Source organism: Sander lucioperca, chromosome 23 (genome assembly GCF_008315115.2).
Source record: "Sander lucioperca isolate FBNREF2018 chromosome 23, SLUC_FBN_1.2, whole genome shotgun sequence".
Lineage (NCBI taxonomy): Eukaryota > Metazoa > Chordata > Actinopteri > Perciformes > Percidae > Sander > Sander lucioperca.
Genome location: NC_050195.1, coordinates 19,777,636 through 19,803,196, shown reverse-complemented (window position 1 = coordinate 19,803,196; position 25,561 = coordinate 19,777,636). Strand labels below are relative to the sequence as shown.

Below are 25,561 nucleotides of genomic sequence, written 5' to 3'. Positions count from 1 at the left end.
AATTAGGCCCTGGTCAGCAATTAGTAACCACAGATAGCTTTTAGCAGCAGCTAAGACGTTCCCGCTGGCGAGGTGTTTGGTTCCATACCATCTGCTGACAAATGTCACCACAGACTCTTTGGTTTCACGAATAGGGAACTGGAGAGCTGTGTTTAAAAATGACCTCTGTGTGATCCAGACTGGCTCCCAGACTCCCACTGCCTCTCTGCTGCTGCACGATCACTTCGTTTGTTATTCTCACTTCTTTGGTTCTTTTCTCTTTCAAACATGGAGGAGCGAGCTCTATGAAAATCCATACAAGCTGTACGCGGTCAGAGTGGGAAAAGGAAACATTCACTGCCCAAGATATCGATCAAAATTAGAACATCTGGGCTGAATGTAAGTAGTATTGATTAGAGCGTAATGCTACATTGATTTGCTTGTATTATTAAGTCCATGATTGATCCATATTGATAATCTGTTCGTTTACATTATAATGTTACATACAGTTATATTGAAAGTGAAGATGTATATCAAAATGATGCTGTACATATAGTAGTTTTAAGCAGGTTTTCTCAGATGTATTATTTTCACTGTATTGTAAGTAGATCTTTTATCGGGACCTTCTTCGAAGCATAAATCTGAATGCCAACAACTCAATGTGAGGAAACAGCCTCCTATTAAATCTTTTTTTAAAGCACCTGTGATAATTAAATTCACAGGAGAGCATTAACAAAAGCATAGACGTGCTGAAAAAAAGTGAGAAACATTCACAAACAAATTTGGCATTTATATTAATATAAAAATACAGCAGTTTGTGTATTTCATCCTGTGGCAGAGTCAGTGATTTAAGGCGCTCGGAGTAGAAACACTGATAAAAACAGGCTGAATACTCACATTCAACCTTAGAGAACAGATCATGCAATAACTCACATTACTGGGGAATGGGAAATAAAGGATGCAGCTGTGCTACTTTACACAATTCCACATTTGAAGCAATCGGTGATAACACCATTTTCATTCCGGTTCAGTCCCATAAAATTACCATTAACATTACAACTCATGCAGAACACAGATAAATGTAAAATGTCACCCAGTTCTGCCAGGCGGGAATTCCAGTTCCACAAGATTACCATCTCTGTCTGCTCTCTCCCACTGCACCTTGTCTAATATTTCATTTACAACATTTTATAAGTTCATTTTCCCCTCACTGACCATGTAAATCACAAATCAATTTTCATTTAAAATGCTTGACTACAGATTGTTGCTGAAAGCCTCTGAATTGCGCCTCAGCGATATGGCAGACCTTTAGCAAAGCTTTCGGAAAACAGTCTGGCCGGAAAAGGGAGGAAAAAGTGAGATGTAATTTCTACAAAACAACTCCGGGGCCAAACGGTCAAGGCATTTACTGGAAGTGGTCAAATATCATAAAAACAATACACTATTATGTATCGTAGTTAGTATTAGATTCAGTACTCCCTCATTTATTGAAACCTCAGACTTGTGACTCAAAAGGAACCAAGGCTGATTACTATTTTGATGAAAAGATGAACACTATTGATTGGGCATAATTGTTGGGGACATCCTATCAATATATGCAACGATCTTAAATACTGATTATTTATTAAGGAAATAAGTGTGAAGAAGATTATAGAAAAGGTTCATCATTGAGATTTGATTTAGAAAATACCCACAAAACTTGTAATATATTTCAATGGTGAACTAATAATTTGGTTAAACAGACACAACAGTTTGTAAATGTAATTATACTGAGGAGAAGATTATCTGTTATAGCTCGGAAGTTAAGGGAATAAAAAACAGCTGGATTAAAATGGAATCATTTTGAGTGTTCCTAATTATTCACGCAATTGAAAGCTACTTTGAAGATTTGTCATGTTGGCATCCAAACTCCTAATTCGAAAACCTATTCTCTCATACACTACACTTTACTACAAAATCCTTTTAAATAAATGCATTACGCTCTCTGCATGCACAGTGCAGACAGACACACTGTGCAACGTAGAGAGACTGTCTTGTAGATTGTTTGTTTATGGCAGGAGGTTTGCAAAAAGCCTCCCTCAGTGTTTACCATTGAGGGCAGATGTCAGGGTTTGCTGTGGAGGAGCAGACACAGCCACATCTGATTAACAATATTATTGTCCTCCTCCACACCACCATAAAGACCCCCCCCCTCTTTTCTTTCTATTTCAGGCTTAAGCAGTGTGCTGTCCTGTGGCATGGCTGAGCCAGAGTGACACTGCCACCATCCACAGAAACAAAACATGAGTCAAGCACCAGAAGGTTAAGACAAACAGCACTACTGTCTTACTAGACAGAAAACATAAAAATATCTTGACATACTGTACATACATTAAAAATATTACTGAATATTCAAATACACTGTGCATCATTTGTGCTGTTATTTTTGTGCAATTATGAAATATATGTTACTTCAATTCAGAACAAATTAGCATGTCTGCAACAAGTGAAACACCAGGGGGTAACATTTACTTACATCTCAGCTTCAAAAAAGACATCAGAGTATAAATCATCAATCACTCATCAGAGTCTCCTGGGAGTGTCTGTGTGTTCATAAGTGCAGGTACAGTAAACATGCGCTTCAGCCTGAGTGTAAATGTGTGTGTTTGATTCTAACCCTCTCATCGCTCCTCTGTACATTTTGATTGGTGATTTTTTTCCTCTTTCCGTCGCCAAACTGTCACAAAGGCAGTAACCCCACACGTTTCCAAGCTGGTTATTGAGGACAAACAATAAACCACTGGCAGATATCAATGGCGTAGATGAAAACCCGGGTGCCATATCTGCTGGGACTGCCTGGCGAACCTGCCTCTGCCTGCGCTTCATCTCCAGCAGCACCTCTCACTCTCAATTATTTGGCTGCTGTCACAACAAATCAATCAAATTACCGCTCCAGGACTGTGTGCAGCTGATCCTATTGCACCCCTAGTTGCATTAGCTTTGAAATGTATGAGGTCTACATTTTATCACTGTTATTTATTTAATGCAGCTCTCTCCCCTGCGAGTCATCTTACAACCACAGCAAAGTTAAATCATTAAAGGACGACGTGGAATACATACTGCTTGAGAACACTTCAAATTAAACAGCGATAAGGGAGGAGGGATGGGTTTGGCCTCTATTGTGTTAAGATGGCAGATGTTGATGTGAGGAAATGTGGACCGCTTGCACAGGGTCCTCCTAATGCACTCCTCTATTGGCTGAATGTGCACACAAACAATGGCTTATTTCTTTTCTTATCCCAAAATGATTCGACGAATACACACATGAGAAAAAGCAGCCCGCAATGAGCAACTAGTGTGGCTGTAACAAGCCCAAAAAGGATGCTTGGAATCCTCTAGCTCCAATAATGTAATGGGTAAAGGGACACAGAGGCATTCCCACAGCAGACAGAGGTTAAGTCAGTGGCCCGGCCCGGTGATCTAACCTCTTAAAGGAGCAGCAGTCAGCTGAGGCAGAAGAGATGCAGTCTGACATGTCTTACTAGTGTAGAAACATCTGGCTCTACCCCCAGGAGCCCACCCTTTGGTGGTATAATGAGCAGAGTGATTTCCCTAATTTGTATCGAAACAACACCCGCAACCTGCGAACGACACTGCTGAGCGTTTTCATCAAAACGGCAGACATGCCTTTGATTGGCACTGACACCGGGTCTCATTACTGCAGGTGAGTGGGATGCCGACCTTTATCAGGAAGCCTGAGTGCTGTTTTGTGTTTCCTGCGGACGAGTACAGAGGAACAACGTTCTCACCTCACCATTAGAACTCGGCTCTCTGATGTGATGCGCTGCCTGGCTTTCTGCTGAGAGCAAATAAGATGGGATATGCTTATTAATATGAAAGAGCTCCGGTAAACTAGCTTCTTGCATTACCTTTGAGTGAGTCTTAGAGAAGAGGAGTAGACAGATGAGACTTTGTTATGCTTCCTCCCATTGGGCATTACATGTACAATGCTTTGATACAACTAGTTTTACAAGTACGGTAATCATGCTTTGCTTGTTATAAAATCATGTGAAATGAAAACCTATTAAAAATGCATCGGGAAGTTAGCATCATAACTAACAACAACAAAATCTGTAGATGTTTTGTCTGCATCAGTCACACATACTTATATTTGAAATTGGGAAAATCACGTATGATGTTTTTATTCATATGAGCCGTCATATTTACAGACCTCTAGCATGACCCAACCTAGTTTTTGCCTCTGTGAAGTCAGCTAGAATTGTGTGCACTCTGTCACAAAAGATAACTTTCTCCCTTGTTTAGTTTCATTGGGAATTTGTTTTTACTGCATGTTTGCAGGCATAAATCATTCTGACAAATAACCAGTTACACTGGTGCCTGTGTTTACTGAGTCTGCCACAAGATGCTGCTCAGTTTTATTTAAGCAACCACTCCAAATTTATAGCACAACCCCATTACAGTGATAGTTATTCATCACAGTCTGAGAGAGGTGCCCTCCTAAAGCTCACAGCAGTTCAGCCAGTTCCCTTCTGGTAACATTCATTCGTGCAGAGCCAGCTTTGATTAGTTTGATCAAAACATGTGATCAAAGATGCTGTTGTTACTGTTTGTTCTGATTTTATCTTTCCATTTAATTTCCCTCATTTAAACTGAATATGACAATGTATGACAGAAAATCCTTACATTGATTTAATATAGCTAATTAAACATTGCATTGTTAAAAAGACTATGACTATGAGACCTCAAGCATGCTGGCTCTCATGTAAAGAAGTCCTCCACCGTCAACCGCCCATTCCCCAAGACAAACAGCCTTATTAGTTGGTCATTAGCCGCCTCATTACATTTAAATACAGCCATTGGCTGGGCTCCTCCTGGAGTCTCATTACTGTGCCTCACAGTTGTCTTGTGTCTGATCTGATGCTAATTAGCTAGCAGCGTGAGAGCTGTAAAGCACACTTGCTCCTGAGGTCGTGAAATGAGCTGACTGCTCCCCGGCGACAGCGCGCTGCTGTATTATATGTGTGATTAATCAGGCCTGGAGACCCGGAGGGGCGGGGAGGGGAAGCGAGGGGGACGCGGGGGCAGAGGCCAGAGTTGCAGTTGTCTGACAGAGGTGCTGTGCCAGCAGGCCTCATTCAGCGGAGCTGTGATGAACTCAGACAGGGGAGAGTGGAGGAGTGTCGCATGGCCAGAGGGGCCCGGACACAGTCAAGACATTTAGCTTCACTCGTGACTTGTGTCACTTTCTCTCCATGGAGGTCCCTTCAATGCATCCCCTTCAAATAAGAGGACATGCGAACAGGCAGTCTGTCATTCCACTCACTTAAAAAAAGATCTGCCACAGAGGCATTTCTCCACAACAGTTTTTTTTTTTTGCTATCGCTCATGTATGGGGAATTTTATCAGGACATTGGATTTCGGGCTGTTGGTTTGTTTGTCAGTGGACAATAAGGATGACTGAGAGGTGTTTGTTTCTGCGTCCTGACACCATGACAATGTGTTTGTCGATCAGTTCATCAGATCACTGAAGCCTCTGGGTTGTTCCTCACGCACCAGGAAGAAGATCTGTTGAAGTGTGAGTCAGACGGGCCTGCTGGGCCCATTATCGTCCACTACTGATGGATACATTGAAGGGTTCGCTGGATAGATGCGAGTTTATTAAAAGCTCTGCCCACAGCAATGGCTGCTGTTATTTATGCATGTTTGTGTCCATTAGGCTTCTACCTCCACATTTCATCACTCAGGGCATCTGTCCATCCATTTCCCCACATGAGGGGAGCCTTCCCTGCACTTTATGCTGCACTGGCATTATTGTAATCTCCATCCTAAAAACACACTGCTTTACATGTAGCCTGGCATCTTTTAACATTAGTGCAGCTCTCTCATCTAAGATTTATGACTGATGGTTTCCCCATCCATCCCTCAATCTAATGGTATAAAAGAGACAATGTTTTAAACATTAAAATGAAAACCATTTACAACTATGATCAAAAGAGAACACTTGGGCATTAAAGTTTAAAAGGCAAGGATAAGTACAGCCATGTGGATGGACAGATGAGGTGGAAAAGAGATAAAAAAGTAAAGTACAGTGCACTCTTATGCACAGGAAAGAGGCATAAAGTGCTTTTGCGCTGCACTGCAAAACGTTGACCTGTAATTAATATGGTTGTCCCTTCGGGGAAGTTGAGGATAGCAGCTTTTTTGGGATACAAACCCCTGAAGGATTCTTACCTGGTCAAGAGGTTTGTAAAACATTTGTATTAAAGAAAAAACAAAAACGGTTAACAAACTCTTGTTGAGAAAAAAACCTGTTGTATTTATATCTAATAGTTGCTAATTTCTTATGTTCTATAAATCATTGTGTATAACACAAAAAAACCTTCATTCTTGTTACATGACCATCGGAAAGTGGAGTACTTACTGGAGTACCTGAATTATTTTCTACTTGTTTCCTGGAATATCATGTTGACCCTGTCTTGTCATATGAATTCGTTTTTTTTTCTGTCACTGTGTGTCTAAACTGCTCTCTTTCTTTTTTTTTTTTTTTTTCTTTTTTTTTAAGATTATTTTTTGGGGCTTTTTCCTTTTATTAAGGGGGAGAGAGATGGGGGATGACACGCAGCAAAGGGCAGCAGGTCGGATTTGAACCCGTGCTGCTGCAGGACTCATCCAACATGGGGCAAAAACTCTTACTGGGTGAGCTAGAGGGCGCCCCAACTGCCCTCTTTCTTACCTTGCAGGTTCTGGAGAGGGAGCGTCATGATGCCCCCTGCAGCAGCAGCAGCCACCAGGTTCTGGATGTTGGCTGTGGGCAGGGAGAGAACGAGGCCCTGTTGCCCACCCAGGTGTCCGCCTGCGTTGAAGGGGATGAGGATGGGCTGGTTCATGCCTGGCGCTGCACCGGACATCACTCCGCCAACTGCATTGGCCAGCTGCTGGGCTACCAGGAGAGACTGCAGCAGAAACACACATACATAGCATTATTAGTTCACAGATGGGTCATTTTTTTCTCTAATATATTTCATATCACCAAACAACATTGTGTCATCTGAGACATTTTTGAAGTAGTATGTCCTTCTTTTAATGCCAGCTAAATTCTAAATAAACTAAACACTGTCGTGTGATTTATTTTGATAGGATCAAATTACTTTACCATATTTGAGTAAAAAAGAAACACACAGGAAAATTAGTAGCAAAGAGAGTGCAGGGGCAGAGGGGTCATTTAGTTGAATACGTTAGTCTAATCTGCCTGACTCATTGATCCTTTAACTGACTGAGGTTTGTGCAAGTTAGAACCTATGGCAATGACCATGACTCTGAAATATCTGTAGCCTAACTGTGCTGTGTATTGACAAATCCATGGCGCTGTCCGTGGTGCTGAAGAAGTAGACCGATTTGTAATAGCGACTTTTTCTCTGAGTCTCACCCTTCTGTCAGTTTCGCTTGTTGCGAGAGAATGAAACAAACCAGTTCCGTCTCCCCTATTAAAAGTTATCAAATCGCCTACTGAATAACAGCATATATCACAAAATGGCAAATATATGTAAATCACATAAAATTATCAAAGTGTTCAACTGCTATATATTACATGATACCAAACTCTATGTGTAAAATTATAACTTTAATAGCTAATTTTTGTTCAAAATCATATATATATATATATATATAGATATACATATATATTCTGGAATGCTTAATTGAGACAAGTAAAGCAGATGTCACCAAAGTGACTGTATCACTAATCAATTTGTTTTGATGAATGCAGTTGTTTTGTTGATGAATTCTGTGCTTTGTTGTGTCACAGACTGACAGTAAAAACACACTGCCGTTGGTACTGACAGAGATCAAATTCAATCTTTGTGAAAGAGCTGAGAATTTTTCTTTCACAGAGATGCAGAGTGATTTATGTTTCATCCCACTGAACAAATCCCTGGTACCACAGAAATGTGCCTGAAATACACAGTGCTTTTCCAACAAAAAAATGAAAAAGTAGCAGTACTTTACTCTTTTGATGAGGGATATAACACATCACTCTCAGCTCTTCATGTATCCATTCATTCACATTAGTTCAAGTGGATTCGTTGCAGTCATACCCATAGAGGACAAGATATGTTATCAAAAGTATCGCTCTGAGATATTTTGCACAGTAGAAGATCTCTTCAAATGTATTTTCCGAGGAAGTGGGTTTGGATAGACACCAACACATTTTTAATCGAGAGCTTTGAGCCCGAAGTGGGAATGTTTGTACCATGGCCTAAATCTCCATTAATACACAGGGAATGACATCTTACATTTTATTCATTCTGATAAAACCTTTTTCAAATTATGTCAGCGTTTGAGCATGTCAAACTGAATTTACACAGGAGGTATGAGACAGGAGGACTGAGGATGCTGCAAAATCCAACAAAATTAATGTTTAAACATTAAATTGAATTGTTTGGAATAAAATGACAAGAGTACACTGTCACCTTGTGTTGTGTCCACACTAAAGCAGCCTTTCGATGTTGCTAGGTAAGCCTGGCTGCACTGTGTTGACTCCTCCACTGTGACTTAAGTTCACAAGCCTTTAACTCCAATTGTCAGCTATCTGCCTCTGTTTTGCATGGTGTGTCTGCCGCTTGCACAGAATGCGAAGCGGAGTGACTGGTGCGAAGACCCCACCGTACTCCCAAACCTGGTGCTCCTAGGTGACAGGCGTGTCACTGTGATAACCCTGCATGGAGCAGAATGCCTGCACCCACTGCGACATACATGTGATCACAGTTTAAGAGGTACGAGGTCACGTGGGTTTAAAACCACAACGCACAGAGAGATCTCAGAGTGAAATATCTGCACTGAGAGACAAATGAATACAATATATAAAACATATATAAAAGCATGGAGAGGTGATTGTTGCTGGCAGGAGTAATCACACACACTATATAGCATTCCTCTTTCCCAACATTTGCTTTGATACACAACAGCAGCGCATAACAACTGACAATATTTGACGCTTCTGAGAGCATCCAAAATGACATTCGCCATTAACTTTAAAAAATGAATTAATAATTTGGGAGCTCAAAGAATCCTCAAAGGACAATAACAAAGGCAACTCGTTTGTTAGCGGCAAGTGACATATGTTTAATCTTGCGTTTTAAACTAAATTTTATCTTGAATCGGAGCAGCATATAATCAAAGACACTCTTTGAACATTTCATCTCTGAGTCAAACAAAATGAGACTGCCAGACTTGACAGCAAAGACAGCCTCACATAGAAGGGAATAACATTAAAAGACAATTCTGCAATTATCAGATGTAGCCCTGATTTATTTATCATTACAGGCAGCTTTGGGGAAACAGGCAGCTGTTCGGCACACAGGAAGCTGCCAAAAGAAGGCGGTTTTTTAAAGCATGCATTGGTCTTTAGGCTGTTTGTTGTGCCAGTTTAAAACTGATTATGATCTTTATCTGAGGTGATAATACTGTTTATGCACACATCAAAATCAGAGATAAGAACAAATTTAGCATGAACATAATTAGTTCAACTCTGCAGCCACACATCACGTTTTTACTACGAGAATCCCCAGCATCACTCATCTTGATTTACAGGCAGTTCACCTTCTGGCTTTTCGTCTGATACTCTCACTCCTCCTCTCCATAGGTGCTGTTGGAAAGCTGTTGTACAGTGCTTGGCAGGCCTGACAGCTGAGTGTTGAGAAGTGGTCTCCTAGGGGCCACACGGACGCACAGACTGGGTGTGTGTTGGGCTCTGGATGGGGAAGCAGCCCCACTCAGGACTGGATCTGGTACCCAGCCTCTCTGCCCATCAGGGGAGAATAGGCCCTTATATCTGCTTGGCAGCTCTGGCACTGAGAAATTGCCCATAATCACCCAGATAGCAGACTTTTGTCATCCTAACTGCGAGTGGGAAACAGAAGGAAGGTGGATTCATGTTGGGTAAACTACCATCGGATAATGGTTGTTCGAACAATATCCGGCTCTGGAGCGAGAATCTATCAAAACATATTGATTCTGGAACAAGAGAATTGGGTATGGCATACGGAGCGCCTTTGTTTCTGAAAAGTGTTAGCTTCGCAGAGACTGTACTGACAGCATTAATATATTAGATGGTGACTGTTGAGAGCCGCCTGCTGAGGCTCAGACTGTAACTGCTGCCTGCTAGAGATGCTTTCCTTTTGTGTGTATTTTTTATCTATTACAAAAACAGTGGCTTTGACCAGCGAGTGAGTCTCTAATCAGAAAAGTGCTTTTAATTAAGCTCATTCTTCATCTCCACTTGCAGCTGATTGACTCTTTCACTGGGGATTTCTCACCCTATAAACCTGCCCAACAAAACTGAACGACTCTCCTCCTCTCATGTTTCCTCTTTTGTTTATCCTGATGAGGATTGAGTGTCATTGAGTAACACTGAGTGCAGAGAATGGCCTTATTAAAGAGGGTGGAGGAAACCTGATGCTCTGTGTGTGTGTGTGTGTGTGTGTGTGTGTGTGTGTGTGTGTGTGTGTGTGTGTTGAGCGGTGACATTGAGCAACACTAATGAGATAGATGTTCATTAAACATTGCAAAGCCACCAGGCCAATAAATCCAATCAGATAGGACAATGCCTGATTGAGCTATTAACAGGGCTGCAGGCTCAGGCTCTTTGCTCCCCTGCTTGTTTTGACAAGGCCTGTATTGTCAACTCATTACTGCCACAATTCAATTACGTGTGACGTGTGATGACAAAATACTTTATGGTTTCACATTTTAGCTGAAAACGATTCACGGTGTAGCATTCAGTGAGGGTGCTTTATGTTTTTTGTTTCACTCATCACGTGCACTAAAAGAATATGAATTCCATTACTGAAACTGTCATGCAGACACCTTAATCTTACTCTCATCATGGCTGTGATCAGAGTAAACATAAGTCAATTAACGGAGCTGAGTTAGTTGTCAATTTTTGGAGTTGCTCTTAGTAAACTGAAGTTAGCATAGTTTGGCTTCTGAATCATTCTACACACGGGAGGCAGAAAAATAAACTGCGACAGAGCCCAGACCAAACACAACGAGGAGACCGGGGACAACGTCGGAGCGTGTATCATCACAGAGAAGGATGCTTAAGCCAACCGATCGGAGTGACTTCTCATGCACCAGGCTCCAGTTTGTAAAATTATTTGTCATCATTAATTACAGTATTACATGGATAGTTACGGTAAGACACTGCTACAGTCAAACCAAACTGTGTATATTTGATTTCATCCATTCCACACTGTCACATTAACCAACATGACTTGAAATCAAAGGTCATTTGAGGAGAGATAAGGAAGGAACAATCAAATCAGTCAGACATGGAGGCATTATGACTTTGCAGTCATATTTTGACTTCTGTTTGGTCAAAATTCTCACTGGACCTGATACTAGTTATGTCTGGTGTCACCTGGGTTCCCTTTCTACTTGACTCCTCTAGCTCTCTGCTTCAGCCAGTTTTCTTATAATGAAATTTCTCCAGACCTCTGTAAGTTTGACGAGAAGGAGGCTAACTCAACTTTTATAGTTGAGTACGGTGTCATAACTCATATAAATTGGAGTTATTGTGGGAGCCTGCTTTTGCAAACTTCCTACAGTAAATGTCTCAATACAAATATTAAACTCAAAGCGTTCACATGATCATTAATTAAACAGAGTGTTTTAAAGTTTGGGTACGTTGGGTAAGTTAGATTGTTGCAGATCCCCTAGTCACTTTGCCAGACCGTCCTCCACAGCGCTGCGAAGGAGGGTCTGGCTAGTCCACACAGCATTCCGGGATGGGAGAAAAACGTGCTGTGGTTTACTGGCATTTCTTTAAATCAATCACAATCGTCTTGGGCGGCGCTAAGCACTACAGACTACAGATCCCCTAACTTACCTGCGGACCCATTGGGAATCCTGGGTGTGACTGGCCCAGGTGACTCTGCTCAGAAGGACTGCTGCTGGTGTCAGACTGGACCGAACCGTCACGAGCTCCTGGGAGAGCAACAGGCAGAGATCCATGTAGAAAGAAAAAGAAACAACAAAGAATCCACCTTAGATCAACACAGACAATAAAAGTAGATAAACACACAATACAGACCATGTTGTGATATTACAACACAGTGTCGTACAGCGCAGAGGAGGGCAGTTGGGAAGGAAGGGGAATTTGTATTTAATGGCTTTATCAATAACCGCTGTAGCGCTGAATAAATTACCAACCAGCGGAGAGGCTCATTGATGGTGGATGATGCATACTGGCGGGTCCCTGATGGCCTAGATTACCGCTGAGAGATAGAGCTCCACCACAAACGCTGGGCCATATTATTCAGCCATTTACATCACCGAGTATCACTCATCTAAACCCACTCCCCCGCCCGCCACTGTGAGCCTGCAGCTACGAGACACAATTAGACCTGTTTGCTATGAGGGCAGAGTGGAGTGGAGCAGACAGGGACATGATAATAAGCTTGCTGATGGCTGCAGGGAAAACAAAGAACACCGCCGATTGGATATCATAGCAATCCCCATCTAACAGAAACTCTCAGCAGTGCACTGAGTGTGGATTGCTCTGGAAGGTCAGAAAGGCTGCTTTGACCCTCACCCTTTGACTTTGATGATGCCTCACTGTTGACACAAAGACTTGCTGAGTGCAAAGACGGGTAAATCTTGCAGAAAGAACTGTCAGAAAAATTACAATCTCTTAGATGTCTTTCACCAAACTGACTGACTATACCCTATAATACCCACTGACAAAAAAATAATTTTCACAGTATATTCATTTAAAAATACAGAAAACTAAATTTTGGAGGACTTTGTGTGTGAAGGGCAGATCTTACTGCAATAATGTGCAAAACACTTGAATCAAACCAATAAAGTTGTGAACATGGACAAATATCTAATAGTAGTATAAAAAAATTAAACTACAGTAACATTAAGGATGATTTTCTGAAAATAAAAGTGATTTTTCTAATTTCAGAAAGACAGTTGAAATGATGTTGGTTCCGGGGATAAATGTCTTTTGTAATAAGTTTGTGAAGGTGAGAGTGTAGTGCCGCAGAAACAAAATGTGAAAAAACTGCTGTATGTGCTATTATGAATAAGGACTGACAGGCTGTCAATACAGTGGATAACATCTTCTCACTGATTCATCTCACTCAGGTGTGTCAATAATAACTTCAGGCCTTTTATTGATGCCAACTGCAACACTTGCCTTAACCTGAGTGAACAAAGCTGTCCCTGATCAAAGTATTTAAGCTTTTTCTCTGGGTCATTTTTATTATGTTGTCTCAATCTGTGTATGTTTGACTTATTTCGGGGACAAAGTGCCACCAGTATTCAACATCTTCTTCCTTATATGTTCCGCTCTGATTGAGTTTTGAGTTTGAGTTAAGGCGCAAAATGTCTTTGTATGCTAAGAACATTGATTTGTTTTTTAAAATGCCTCACAAATTAGTTTTTAAGGCCCCGAAAACCTATTTTCTGAATCAGCCTCTTACTACGTGTCACTGGGTCGTACATGAACACACAATTTTATTTCACCAGTGAGATTTGTGTAATTTTTTGTTTTTGTCTTTGCGCATCTCACTGGTTTGTAGTGGGCGTGGCTCAATTGGAAAAACGGGATGTCACTTACTTTCATGCACCGATCAGGAATCAATAACATTTGAATCAAAATCTGGTAATAGCGGGTGGGTGGTTTGCTTGTGTTGCAAGGTACGTTTTTTGAGTGGGAGAATGTTTTTTTTTTTAATAAATTTAAACTGAATGATGCTTATTTATGTAGAGTTAAGAAACTGAACATGAGGTGAATAAATCTATTTTATTCAATTATCAAAAAAACAAACAAAAAAACATGAGTACACTTCCCCTTTTTGATTAAAATTAGAAATTTAAAGGCTTTATTAAGTACATATAAGTGCCCGGAACTACTACTACATTTATTGTTTGTTGCTTGTTTTGCCTTCATGTAAAGTGTCCTTGGGTCCCTTGAAAGGCGCTATAAAAATCCAAGCTATTTTTATTATTATTGTCATACTTGTAATTTACAAGCACAATACAATTGGCAAATTTATTTTAAAAACACCAATGTGATAATGTTACAAAAAGGTTTTGAATGTATGATACACAAACCCCCACAAGAACATCTTTTTATATGGACTGTCTCCTTCAAACATCAGCTCTTCTCTGTAATAAAGTGGATTTTGTGAATGATGAAGGCAAGCCAACTATGTGGAAATGGGTTGAAGGCCACACAACCTCATCAAACCACACAATTTTGGCAATGAATACAAAAAATGTAATCACATTTCCACTGTAAGATCGATTTCTTAAATGGAATATCGTGGCTTTTCAATAAAGAATAAAACACTGGTCTTTTTATTCATGAACAGAATGAATAGGCTTTTTCTTGTTCAACATACAGGGCATGCAGTGGTTTCTAGTCCTTTTCTAAACGCTTCATAAAAAGCGGACTATTGCCAGAAAGATCTCATTGCTTGTCAAGTATATTTACGCATTACAGTTTAAACTCCCCTCCGCCAACTAAAATCATTTCATCTTTACATAAAATCCAAATAATTGGTGAGTGGTATGACCTAACAAACCTCAAGCATTTGATGGCTGATGTGAAAGCCCAAGGGGAGCCTGCTTTTCTAGCTGGTTTCTACCTCTGGCTGGCTGGCCATGCTTCTCGATGAAGGGGCACATCCTCTCGCTTATCAACCTCGCAACGCAGTGGATATTTTGACAAGCCAGTCTCTTTTCACCAATTATTTCACCCATTATGGATCATGTTGTGTGCAGCCCCACCCTGCACACTCAGTATCTGGAATTAGGATCAATCTGGACTTACAGGAAATACTTTGTGGCTGAATTAGAGTCGATAAAAAGCGACAGATAAAGTACAATATCATCATAATCTGCTGTAAAATTTCACATTTATTTTTGAAGGGGGGAATATTATGAGGCCATATTTTTTTTTTTGTGTATCATCAATAGGCTCCAAACAGTATGACTCATGACTGTAGTTAAGATATTAGTTGTGAATAATGTATTCTATCTGATAAACAGTGTGGTAGACTTACTGAATAACGATTCCTTGATGCCTTCATTTCACAATAACTTAGAAAGCTTCATCCCCTTGCAAATATCAGTAACGTTAACACGTTTATCGCAGGGGGGAAAAATCGATAATAAATAAATACACATGCACATCTTCCCCCAAAGGATTTGTGTAATTTCTTTAACTAAATTAAATAGCTGACAGAAGAAATGCCCCGGGAGTCAGTCTTCAATTCTTTTTTATTACTAGAATCTTTGTACATGTTTTGCTTTTCTTTTCTTTACAAAAAATCTTCTTATCCAATGTGAATGATTCTTAAATAGATTTCCAGATAGAGATGAATACACTATACAGAGGAAAAAGAGAAAATATCTCGATCAAACCTTTACTAAAAAGAAAGTCCTTTGATGCTGTGATTATACGCAGGTTACACAATGGGTAAAATGGAATGAATAGATGTACTGATGTGAAGAGAGATGAAAGTAGAGGCCAAACGGGTGAAAGAACAGGCAATGCACATTCAACATAGCTTTACATTTATCTGGGACATTCAGGCTTCATCTTCCTGAGAAGTTTAACTGTCATTCTAACAAGTGGCCTTAAATCAAAACTCTTTAGCCCTTAAATGTACACATATTCAAGTTTTTCCACATCCTTGACCTAAAGAGGATTAATGAAAATGCTTTTTTATGTAAGTGAAATAATTAAATGTATTACAGACTGCAACAGGAGGAACAGACTGCAATTTTGATATGATTTATGTCATGGAAATATTGCCAATATCCACCACTATATAAATTCTCTTTCATTGATCACCAAAGTGGCCACTGGAGAGCGACTTTCAATGCCATACAAGGCAGAAGGTCTCTCTGTGCTGTGTGTGTTGGGTGGTTGGGGGCAAAGAGCCATATTTATTTGACTTTGTTCGTCTTAATGCAGGGTGCCCCAAGGACTACACCACAAAACAATTAGCCTCGATTCATAAAGCAATCAGCATGCCACCTTGTCTAATGCAACCGCTTCATACATTGACAGTCTGAATAAAATGGGTGTTATTGAAAGCTTTGTGTTCATGTTAGCTTTCGCCTCAAAGCATTCATGAATCAATTTTGCCCATAAAAGAAGCTTTAACACTTAAGCTATTTTAGTGGAAATGCATTATGTAAGTTGTCAAATGTACGAGAGAGGCCTGGTAACGATTCAGGCTATTCAGAATGAACAGCCAACCCCCATTTTTATAATGGTCCTTTTCTCTCTGGCTGAGTGCATGTGTTTGCTATTAAGATGGTGTCAATCATTTTGCCACTGAAATCTAATCCATGGAAAATAATTTCACATGTGAACACATTTAAAAAGACTAACGATTATAATTGTTATAATAAATTGAATTATTGAAGAGATACAGCGATAATTATAGCACAAAAACATGCAAAACAGCAATATGATTTTCATTATTAAATATGTGTTGCGCTGTTGATTGTTTGTTGGACAGCGATCCGTGAGCTGTTGAAGCGTAAAGGATAGGCCCAGATAAACAAGCCACATCATACACAGGCTTTAATTCCGTCAATACACAACCAATTGTCCCAGATTGTTTGACCATTGATTTTGTTAATACCGCTTGAAAAGTTGATGTTGCATTGCGGAGAGAGAAAGAAATGTAGAGTGACAGCCTGGAGTAAGTCCAAAAAGTATTGCTACATACAAGGCATTGTGCTGTATGGAAGAGAGCAGCCTATATGCAGTCTCGGCTTTATAGAGATTTACTTAACTCGTTGTAGAATGCAAGAGGGCCAAAATCACCAGTGATTTAGCTCAGTGTTTCATTACTCCCACCAAAGCCCTTAACAATAACACAGTGCATAATCTGCTGCCAATAACTCCAGGTGCTCTTAGTCAGATGGCTCCCTCTGGACGGGCAGGGAAGTAATACTCTGTTTAGAGGCTGGGGTGGAGAAGCTGCTAAGGATAGGTCAATACTGTTTCTGGGGATGGAAAATCACCAGAGATAGACATTTGAGTGGCTGCCTGAGACACTATTAGCTACATTATGGTTACTGCTGCTGCTAGGAGAGCTGTCATTTACTTAATTAAGAGCCCAGCGCAGGGCAAGAGGGAGAAGAGGCCACAACACTCTCTCTGGGCCTCTAACATTAAAGCCTGATTCCTCATCATGCAAGGGTGGAGACCTTACAGGGGAGAAAAAAAATCTATCTCGTTCATTATTCTGGCACAAAGTGGAATTATGGAGTTAAGGAATTACATAGGAGGTGGTGCCGTGGAGTGTGCCGAACAGAAAGGATTTTACACCTCAGCAGTTCTGTGACTACTTCTGAGGTGATTGTTAAGCCACAATCAGTGGAGGGAAGACTCAACGACAGAAGAAGAAGCACAGGCACAGAGGAAATGGATGCAACGGTGTAACAGATGTCTCCACTGACTGGAGGTTTTAAATGTAAATAGAAAATAGTACACTTGAGGTTGTAGTAAGCCCCCAGTTTCTGATGAATTGATGGAGAATCTGCATGCAAACGATGCTTAAAGCAGTAAGGACCCTGTGCTCCAACACTTATGCTCTCACTCGTGGCCTCAGGTCTTCACCAAAAGGCTCTTTGACATGAGAGTGCTCCGCTCCAGCTCATACCTGTCTCTCCCTTGATGCTGGAGTGGAGATGGAAGCAGCAGAAGCACAAGAGGGACCAGAGGGAGGTAAATTGGTGAGAAGAGGCAATGCCCATTTCAAAGGTCAAGAAGGAAAGATGGTGTGATGAAGAGTGGAGGATGGAGAAGGGAAGAGGAAGGGGAGGGGAGAAGAGGGCTTTTGTGTTGTATCTTCACGGGGGACTTGGGACACTTTGCACATGAGCACATCTGTTATGGAGCGTCCTCCTCATTCCCAAAGCAATGTCAACCTGATTAGCTCAGGGTTGAAAGAGGCAAATAACAATCTAAATTATTCTTCATCCTTTTATAGCCATCAGCGAAGGCGAGAGACTGAGATGAAGACTAGCTTTAGAGAGCTGTAAGCCTTTTAGGAGATGCCTGCTTCACTATTGCTCCTCCTCCTAAATTACTTAAATGATATTTGCTGTAAATAGGATTCTGCTGCCGGCAGCCTGCAACCCTGTGCTGAATAAAGGCTATCCTCTCACTCTGTGTCATATATCTTTGTTCATACTTTGTCTGTTTAGAAACCCAAGGCTCTTATGACTAGAGTTGAAATGATTATCAACCTGTTAGTTGATCTACAGAAAATTCATTGGATTTGACAATCGATTTAGTTCATTTTCACGCAACAAGGGCAAAAATCTTTGGTGCCAGCTTCTCTATTAGGCCTATCTGTTTTATATCATGTAAAATTAAATATTTTTGGCTGATCAGACAAAACAAGACATCTGAAGACATGCCATCACCTTGGGGTTTTGGAAATTTTCACTATTTTCTGTTTTGGTTTTAAGGACCAAACTTTTAATTGATTAATCGAGAAAAATAATCAGCAGATTAAACATTAATTAAAATAATCTATAGTTGCAGCCCCTATTCAATAAAAGAAAGAAGAAAAAAATCTAACTGCACAAAGCTTCATAGTTACAAACTCTAAATGAAACGCGTAGTCAATTAGTCTATTAGTTGATCGGCAGAAGGTTAATCAAGACATTTTTTCCAATCAGAAAATTATTTAAAGTTATTTATTAAGCCAAAATGTTGAACATTCACTGGTTACAACTTAAATATGAGGATTTGTAGATTTTGTTTTTCATTTTACATCATTGCAAATCAAAAATATGTTTGCTTTGTGAAAATATCACCTTAGGCTAACATTTAGTAGAATCAATGTTTAATGAAAAATATAATTAACAGATAATATTGATAATAATAAAAAAAATTGTTGCAGTTGACCTTCAAACTTGCATCTTCAAACTGAAATCACTTAAAAAAACAGCCTTTTTGAATTTGTGTCCATCCTGCATTGCATCTGGTCAGCTGCAGGACATTAAGAAGTAGCCAGTTGGGTGTGAGGGCAGTCCAGGGCGGAGTGTGTGTGTGTGTGTGTGTGTGTGTGTGTGTGTGTGTGTGTGTGTGTGCGTGAGGGGCCAGACACCCACATGTCATGCCTGACACATCAGCCTGCACCCCCCAGGCTATCGGGCACTAATGCTGCCTATGTCCCACTTTCTCCCCTTGCCCCTCCTCACCCGTTCCTTCTGTCATAGAGGTTTTATAACAATGGATCACACCAGCACTGCAACACACAATAACACCAGGTGCTACAAATTGCACAAGACTATATCTTACCTCCACTGGAGCTAAGCTAAACAGGGTTTATCTAGAAATAAGTTTATCTAAGTCTTGTATTAGTTGTTACTGTATTCCCCTGTTGCAGTGATATTTACAGAGCTGAGTGGGTAAAGGTGGAAACAAGCAAATAATCATGTAGCTAAAAGAACCAGCCCAACCCAACCCATCACACCCCACCCCTCCCAGTGCATTATTCTGGTGGAGCAGACAAACAGTGAAAGGAGGGACGTCTGGAAATAGTATTGCTTTGAAGCCCATAACTCTATTCTGGAGAAAAGAATCATCACAGTGTTATTCCACATCCTCAGATATAAAGGGAAAAAAACATAATAACTTCTCGATAGCCTGGATCTCCACTGCCCTATACTAGCCCACCCCCCTCCGCCCGCCCACAACCCTGCCTCATCCACCATACACCCACTACTCCTACCTCAATCTTTGGTTTCAAAGGAAGCGAATCAGCCAGAAGGACAGAAGGTTATGCATTAGTACTGGTCATTGCTCAAAGAGCGAGCGTTATAAATAATAAAGGCTTGTGAAGGACACAAGGGCTGTGGGATGCATTTTTGGTTCACGCCACACAAGTCAAAGACAAGACTGTAATTTCTATTCCGAAAATGTGACCCTTGCAGCTTCAATTACATCTCAACAACACCAACCGTGTCCGTACCAGGAGATGTGATGCCTCTTTGTTAGCTCTACATGAAAGGCTTATTGATATTGGTTATGGAGCACATGCTACACAACATAAGTTTTGCTGAAAATGATTTTCCAACTTAAAGACAGTGTATAACTAAAATAAATGCATATTGAAATTCAATTTATTTTCTCCACAGCTATCCACGTACAGAACTTGTGATGTGCTTTTGTTTGGAATACTTTCTAGTCAAGGCAACAATAATCTTCTTGACTTTAAATATACAAACAGCAGGGAGAATTATATTGTCAGTTATTTTGAAGTTCTTTGTTTCGCTCAAAATCATTTCTGCATAACCAAGCATCTGTGAAGCCTGATGACCTTTACTGCTGTTTGCATCAGGAACAAGAAGTCTGCCTTGTGCTCATCCTCCCTGTCCTCCATGCCGCGCAGTGATCGTCTTGCTGTAGCCATGGGCATTGCAGGCACATTAGCAAATGTATTACACCTGCTTTATAGGCATGCATTAAGCTTGTTTTCAAGTTTGTGCAGACAGCTGAAATCCCCATAATGAGATCCACCTCCTGGGGAGAGACTTGTTCTCCCTCGATCTCCTCTATCCACTCTTATTTACTCAGTGTGGCCCATTCAGCACTGGGTTTGCGCCACTTTATTACTTAACCTCACCACACAACATTACGAGGCTCTTTGCATCAGCAAGCAGCCTATCCCACCATGCATCGTGCACACTAAGCTGATTACACAAAAATAATAAGAACCTGTGCCTCCAGCAGTGTGTGTGTGTGCGTGTCTCTTTGTGTGTGTATATGTGTGTATGAATTTGTAAAGGCAAAAGAGAATTTTGCACGAAAGACAGTAGTTTTATCCCATAGCTACATTACATAATACTATGAAGTATGCACTAAGTATGTTAATATACAAAATGAGTGTATTTTACCGTTTTGAAATAAGAATACATTATGCAAGATAGTAAGAAATCAAATCAAGTCAATCAAAGTCAAATTGTGACTTTTAAAGGCTACTGCAAATGTAAGTTGGAACTTACAAAAAATAGAAAATTGTCCAAAGATTTAATATTTTTCTCATATGTTTTCCAGGTATGCTTGAAGCTGTCTCACCACTGTCAACTATAAGTTTTAATTTTATCCAGCTGGGAGCAGCTCCTTTCTTATGTGTAATGTATAATGAAACAATAGTGTTTCATGTTTGTTAATTTGGCCCCTTATCAGCAAAATACTAGATTAAATGGAACAAAACATGGTGGAAATTGGAACAAAACATGGTAGAAACTCAAAATATGTGATGCCTCATTTCCCCTGTATGGTTTGGCTTGACTCGACTCAACTCACTTGTGGTACCAGGTGCTTTTCTCTATTTCCACTGGTGATAGTATCCCCTCTCATCTGATTCTCATCTGATCTCCATAGCGACAGCACGTGAAACTGCGTGACATCATCCTTAACGTGACACTCGCTGGATCCATCGGGAACAGAAGAATGTCTGCACTTTGTCAATTGTACTGCGTAGTGTCGGGCGTTGTTTTGCGGGCTAGCGAATAAAATGATTGCGGTCACTATTGATGGTCGCTTGGCTATTCAAAAATGGTTACCGAAACCTTCGCATTGTAAAATTGTTGGAAGCTACATTTAAGGAAAAGTACTGCAACTTTTCTAATGATGCAACTCTAAGTGCTTTCCAAAATAAAGTCCTGTGTGGCTGACTAGTCCATGAAAAGTAGATGAAATTAATTTTTGATTGCAAGTGAAGCCTAATAAACCTGGAAATACACAAAGGCCAGGAGCAACATTACAGCAGATGTGGCATTCGGTGTGGACTTTTTGTCTGAATGACCTCCAATACCAGGAATCAATGAAATGCTCTTTTGGGGAAGGGGTTCTCTAGGTGACCTTTGTGAAAATGTTCCACCATTTTGGCAGAATCCGAATAAGTGCAGATCATTTCATGTGGACAGTAAGTGTATGAAATGAGTGCTCCTGTCGTTCCAGCCTGGCTCCCTTTGACAGCATGATGATAGAAGCGTCACATCCTTGGGAGAGTAAATGCAAACTGACAAGAGATGAGCCTTTGGTTGCTGAATATAATACGGAATTGTGCTCTGAGTGTCTTATTATCTTGTCTGTTGATGTCTGAAAGGGGGAGATTTGCTTGAGAAGAGAAGACAGAAACTGTACGCATCCAACACCATTCCGTCCTTAGAAAAAAAATTGCTTGCCCTACTAACCACAGCTTTCCCACCTAATGTCCACTTCTACTTGGAATAAATACAAGGCAGCAGGATGTTTGTGGTGCCTCGTAGCCCCTGTTAGCTGAAGTGGAAGACTATTTGCACAGGCAAGCTTTTAGGAGGAGCACGACCCTTTCACCACTGCAGTAAGCATGTGGTGGGTGTGGAAGGTGGACAATTTACTATAGACAAACATGACCGCTGCTGTCATTGTCTCCAACTGACTTCTCCTTCTCACAATAGCACAAAATCTTATACATAGTATTAGGGGACTAAAACTGAAGTCGTACATCAACTCTGCAGGGAAGAAAAGTTGTGGTTTACCCTCTAGATATAAAAACACATACATGGCACATGTAATCGCAGCACAAAGTAAATATGCCATAGGTGATCCTAAGCAGAAGACTTACAGGCTATCCTCGCAACTGTGTCAATCATACACTGTGTATGCATGTGTGTATGTAATAAAAGAAAACTACTCTAAACTTAGTGAACATGTGTTTAGTTCTTACTGCATTTAGGATCATTTGTGTTCTGTCTTGACCATACACACAGTAATACTTGAATTATAGAAGAGCAAATTAAGTCTTAACATGATTAGCATTTCCTTGAAACTATTACATATGTGCTGTTATTCTGTGCATGGGATAAGCATGTTGGTTTGTGTGAAAATGTCATAAAAAAAGGACTATATCAGAGAGATTATGCAAAAATAACAGCCGTAAAACAGAACGTTTTCATTTTTCTATACTCTGAAACTGAGGAATCCAAAGTATTCTTGCTTCTTCACCACAATGAAAGTAAAGGAGAATAATCTTAATGGCTTCTGCACAGTTCAGAGCCACATAAAGAAAACCACTGAATAATGTAAGGCCTAGTTTAAAGGTTCAATTCAGGGTTGTTTTCATATCAGTGGCATTTATGTTGATAATAGAACAGTGAGAATTGAAAACTTAATACAACCTCCTTGCAACCACGAGAGTTCACTGCAAACACAAATACAAGCAAATGGGGCTCAAATAACTACATAAAATCCAACTGATGTATGGAACCAAAAAAATCCTAATTATTGTCTAAATTTTTTAAATTTACCTACTCAAAGGGGGTCCAAATTCAGATGCATGGAACATTTTGCATCTTAAAAATCAGGATAGCTTTTACCTTTATGGCCACATGAGTTACGCTCAATTGGTTTGAGAGAGGTTTCATAGACCCCACTCAACACATAGGGGGTAATGTGATCCATCAAGTGCAGTTAAAACATTAAAGTTTAAAAAATGTTCACTCAAAAACTTCAACTAGATACAAAACAAAACAAGGAGACTACCATCTAGACTGAGTAAAAAAAGGTGAGTGACCAATCACTATCACTAAACCTTTCCCTTCTGTCTGGTAGACACACACACACACACACACACACACACACACACACACACACACACACACACACACACACACACACACACACACACACACACACTTTTTCTTCCCTCCTATCTCCCCCAGCAAAAGACACAGTGCCACATCTCCTCGTCGGCCCCTGCCTTTTTCTCTGACAAGTCATGTGGGCAGTGCTTCCCAAATCAAACCTGCCGCTGGCACAGCCCAGGGCTCCGCCACTAGGCAGAGAGAAACCATCCCCCAAAAAATTCTCACTGGAGAGGCTCTGACCAGCCATCAGACAGGCCATCAGCATCAAGCACAAAATGGACACAAAAAAATCATAATCTTATGGTTTAAGAAATACAATACAGCAATACGTTACTTTCATGTTTTTCTTAAGTCATTTCTCATTGACAAAGACGCATTAGTAATGTCAAACCAAAATAGCTTCAAATATAAATAAATAGTAAAGCATTTAACAACAATTAAGTGTACATGCATGTGAGAAAAAGCAGCAAAAGTAGCAAGTGAGCAGCAGGAGAGGAGTCAGATAGAGACTGATCAGAAACGAAGAAAGAGGGAGAGACTTGATGCTTATTAAACCAAATTAGAACACTTCAGAGAAAAATCCTGCAGTATACAGTCCTTGTTTAGAAGTCTCTCGCCTCGGGTTATTCTTGAAAAAAGGATTTAAAGGACAGCTGAAATCTCACTGATTAGATTTGAGCGTAACATTTGGCTCTCTCTCCTCCAAATTCGTATTTTATTTCGTTCACAAATGTTTGGCAAGCTAAGTATATACTGTAGGCACTATACTATACGCTCTGCCACTTCCCAGGACACACACGCACACACACACACACACACACACACACACACACACACACACACACACACACACACACACGGAGTCTAAAAAAATGCACTGTTTACTGCAGTATAAATGTATAACCAGCAATAAAACAATATGCCAGAATCTCACACACATGCACACTAAGACATTAACACACACTAATAAACACACAGTTTAACTTTTAGAAATGCAAAAACAGAAAGACCACCACAAGCAGAAGAGACAAGATAGTTTGTCTAAATATACAAAACATTTTTTGTCACCTTGCATCCACATAAAAAAACAAATACTATAATAATAATAATAATATTAAAACTTGACAAAAATGATAAATGATGAGGATATGCTGAGCAAATCAGCTCTTCATAGGAAGTCCTTCAAATTTGTTTTGCACAATATTTAGAATGGTCTCTTTAAAGAAGCTTTCTACTGAAATTAAGCTAATAAAAACAAAGTCTTAGAATTAATTTGTTTAGTGTAGATGGATACATTTCACAAATACTAAGGATGAGAGCACACAATTTCCTTGAAATTAAATATATAAATTCAAGTTTAAATTCTGTAGCTTTGTCCATAAGGAAAAATCTGCAGTTACTGGACACTGCAATTTGATATAAATATTCAGTTTGTAATTATTTCTAATGATTATAAAATCTCTCTAATGAAGGTTTCTGAGGGGAAAAACTTAAGAGCTATACTACCTTTCTCATTAGATCAAATAATTAGAAAATTTGCTAAAATGGTAATTTATATCATTATGCTTATTGCTTCATAATGAGGCCCAGGGATTGAATTAGTCCACATGATTGAAACACCTCATAATAAACACACACACACACACACACACACACACACACACACACACACACACACACACACACACACTGATTTAGACACAACCAAAATAGAGTGTGAAGACTCAATTAATGAGATAACTGTAAAAATAATGAGGCATGGTGATATATATTTTTTGAAGATCATTTGCAACTGAAGATTCCAAAAGACTAAAAACTACTGAATAAACTGAAAATAAATAACTGTAAAAAGAGAAGTCTCTGCAATATTCTAGAAATAATAATATTATATCTGATGTGC

The 25,561-nt window shown here is 40.0% G+C and overlaps 1 protein-coding gene and 1 long non-coding RNA gene across 3 annotated transcripts in view; one reads left to right on the top strand and one right to left on the bottom strand.

Moving 5' to 3' along the window:
• Window positions 1-25,561, bottom strand: part of pou6f2 (POU class 6 homeobox 2) — a 76,572-nt gene that overhangs the window by 42,655 nt on the left and 8,356 nt on the right. For both annotated transcript variants that reach the window (XM_031292926.2, XM_035998215.1), the window contains 2 exons: window positions 11,864-11,961; window positions 6,713-6,932 (listed from right to left, as the gene is read on the bottom strand). In XM_031292926.2, the coding sequence (XP_031148786.1) occupies window positions 6,713-6,932; window positions 11,864-11,961 (318 nt within the window). The remainder of the gene's footprint in view (window positions 1-6,712; window positions 6,933-11,863; window positions 11,962-25,561) is intronic.
• LOC118494367 lies at window positions 164-10,325 on the top strand. Its single transcript, XR_004896495.1, has 4 exons — window positions 164-378; window positions 2,191-2,280; window positions 6,720-8,750; window positions 9,620-10,325. It is a non-coding gene; the product is annotated as an uncharacterized LOC118494367 (long non-coding RNA).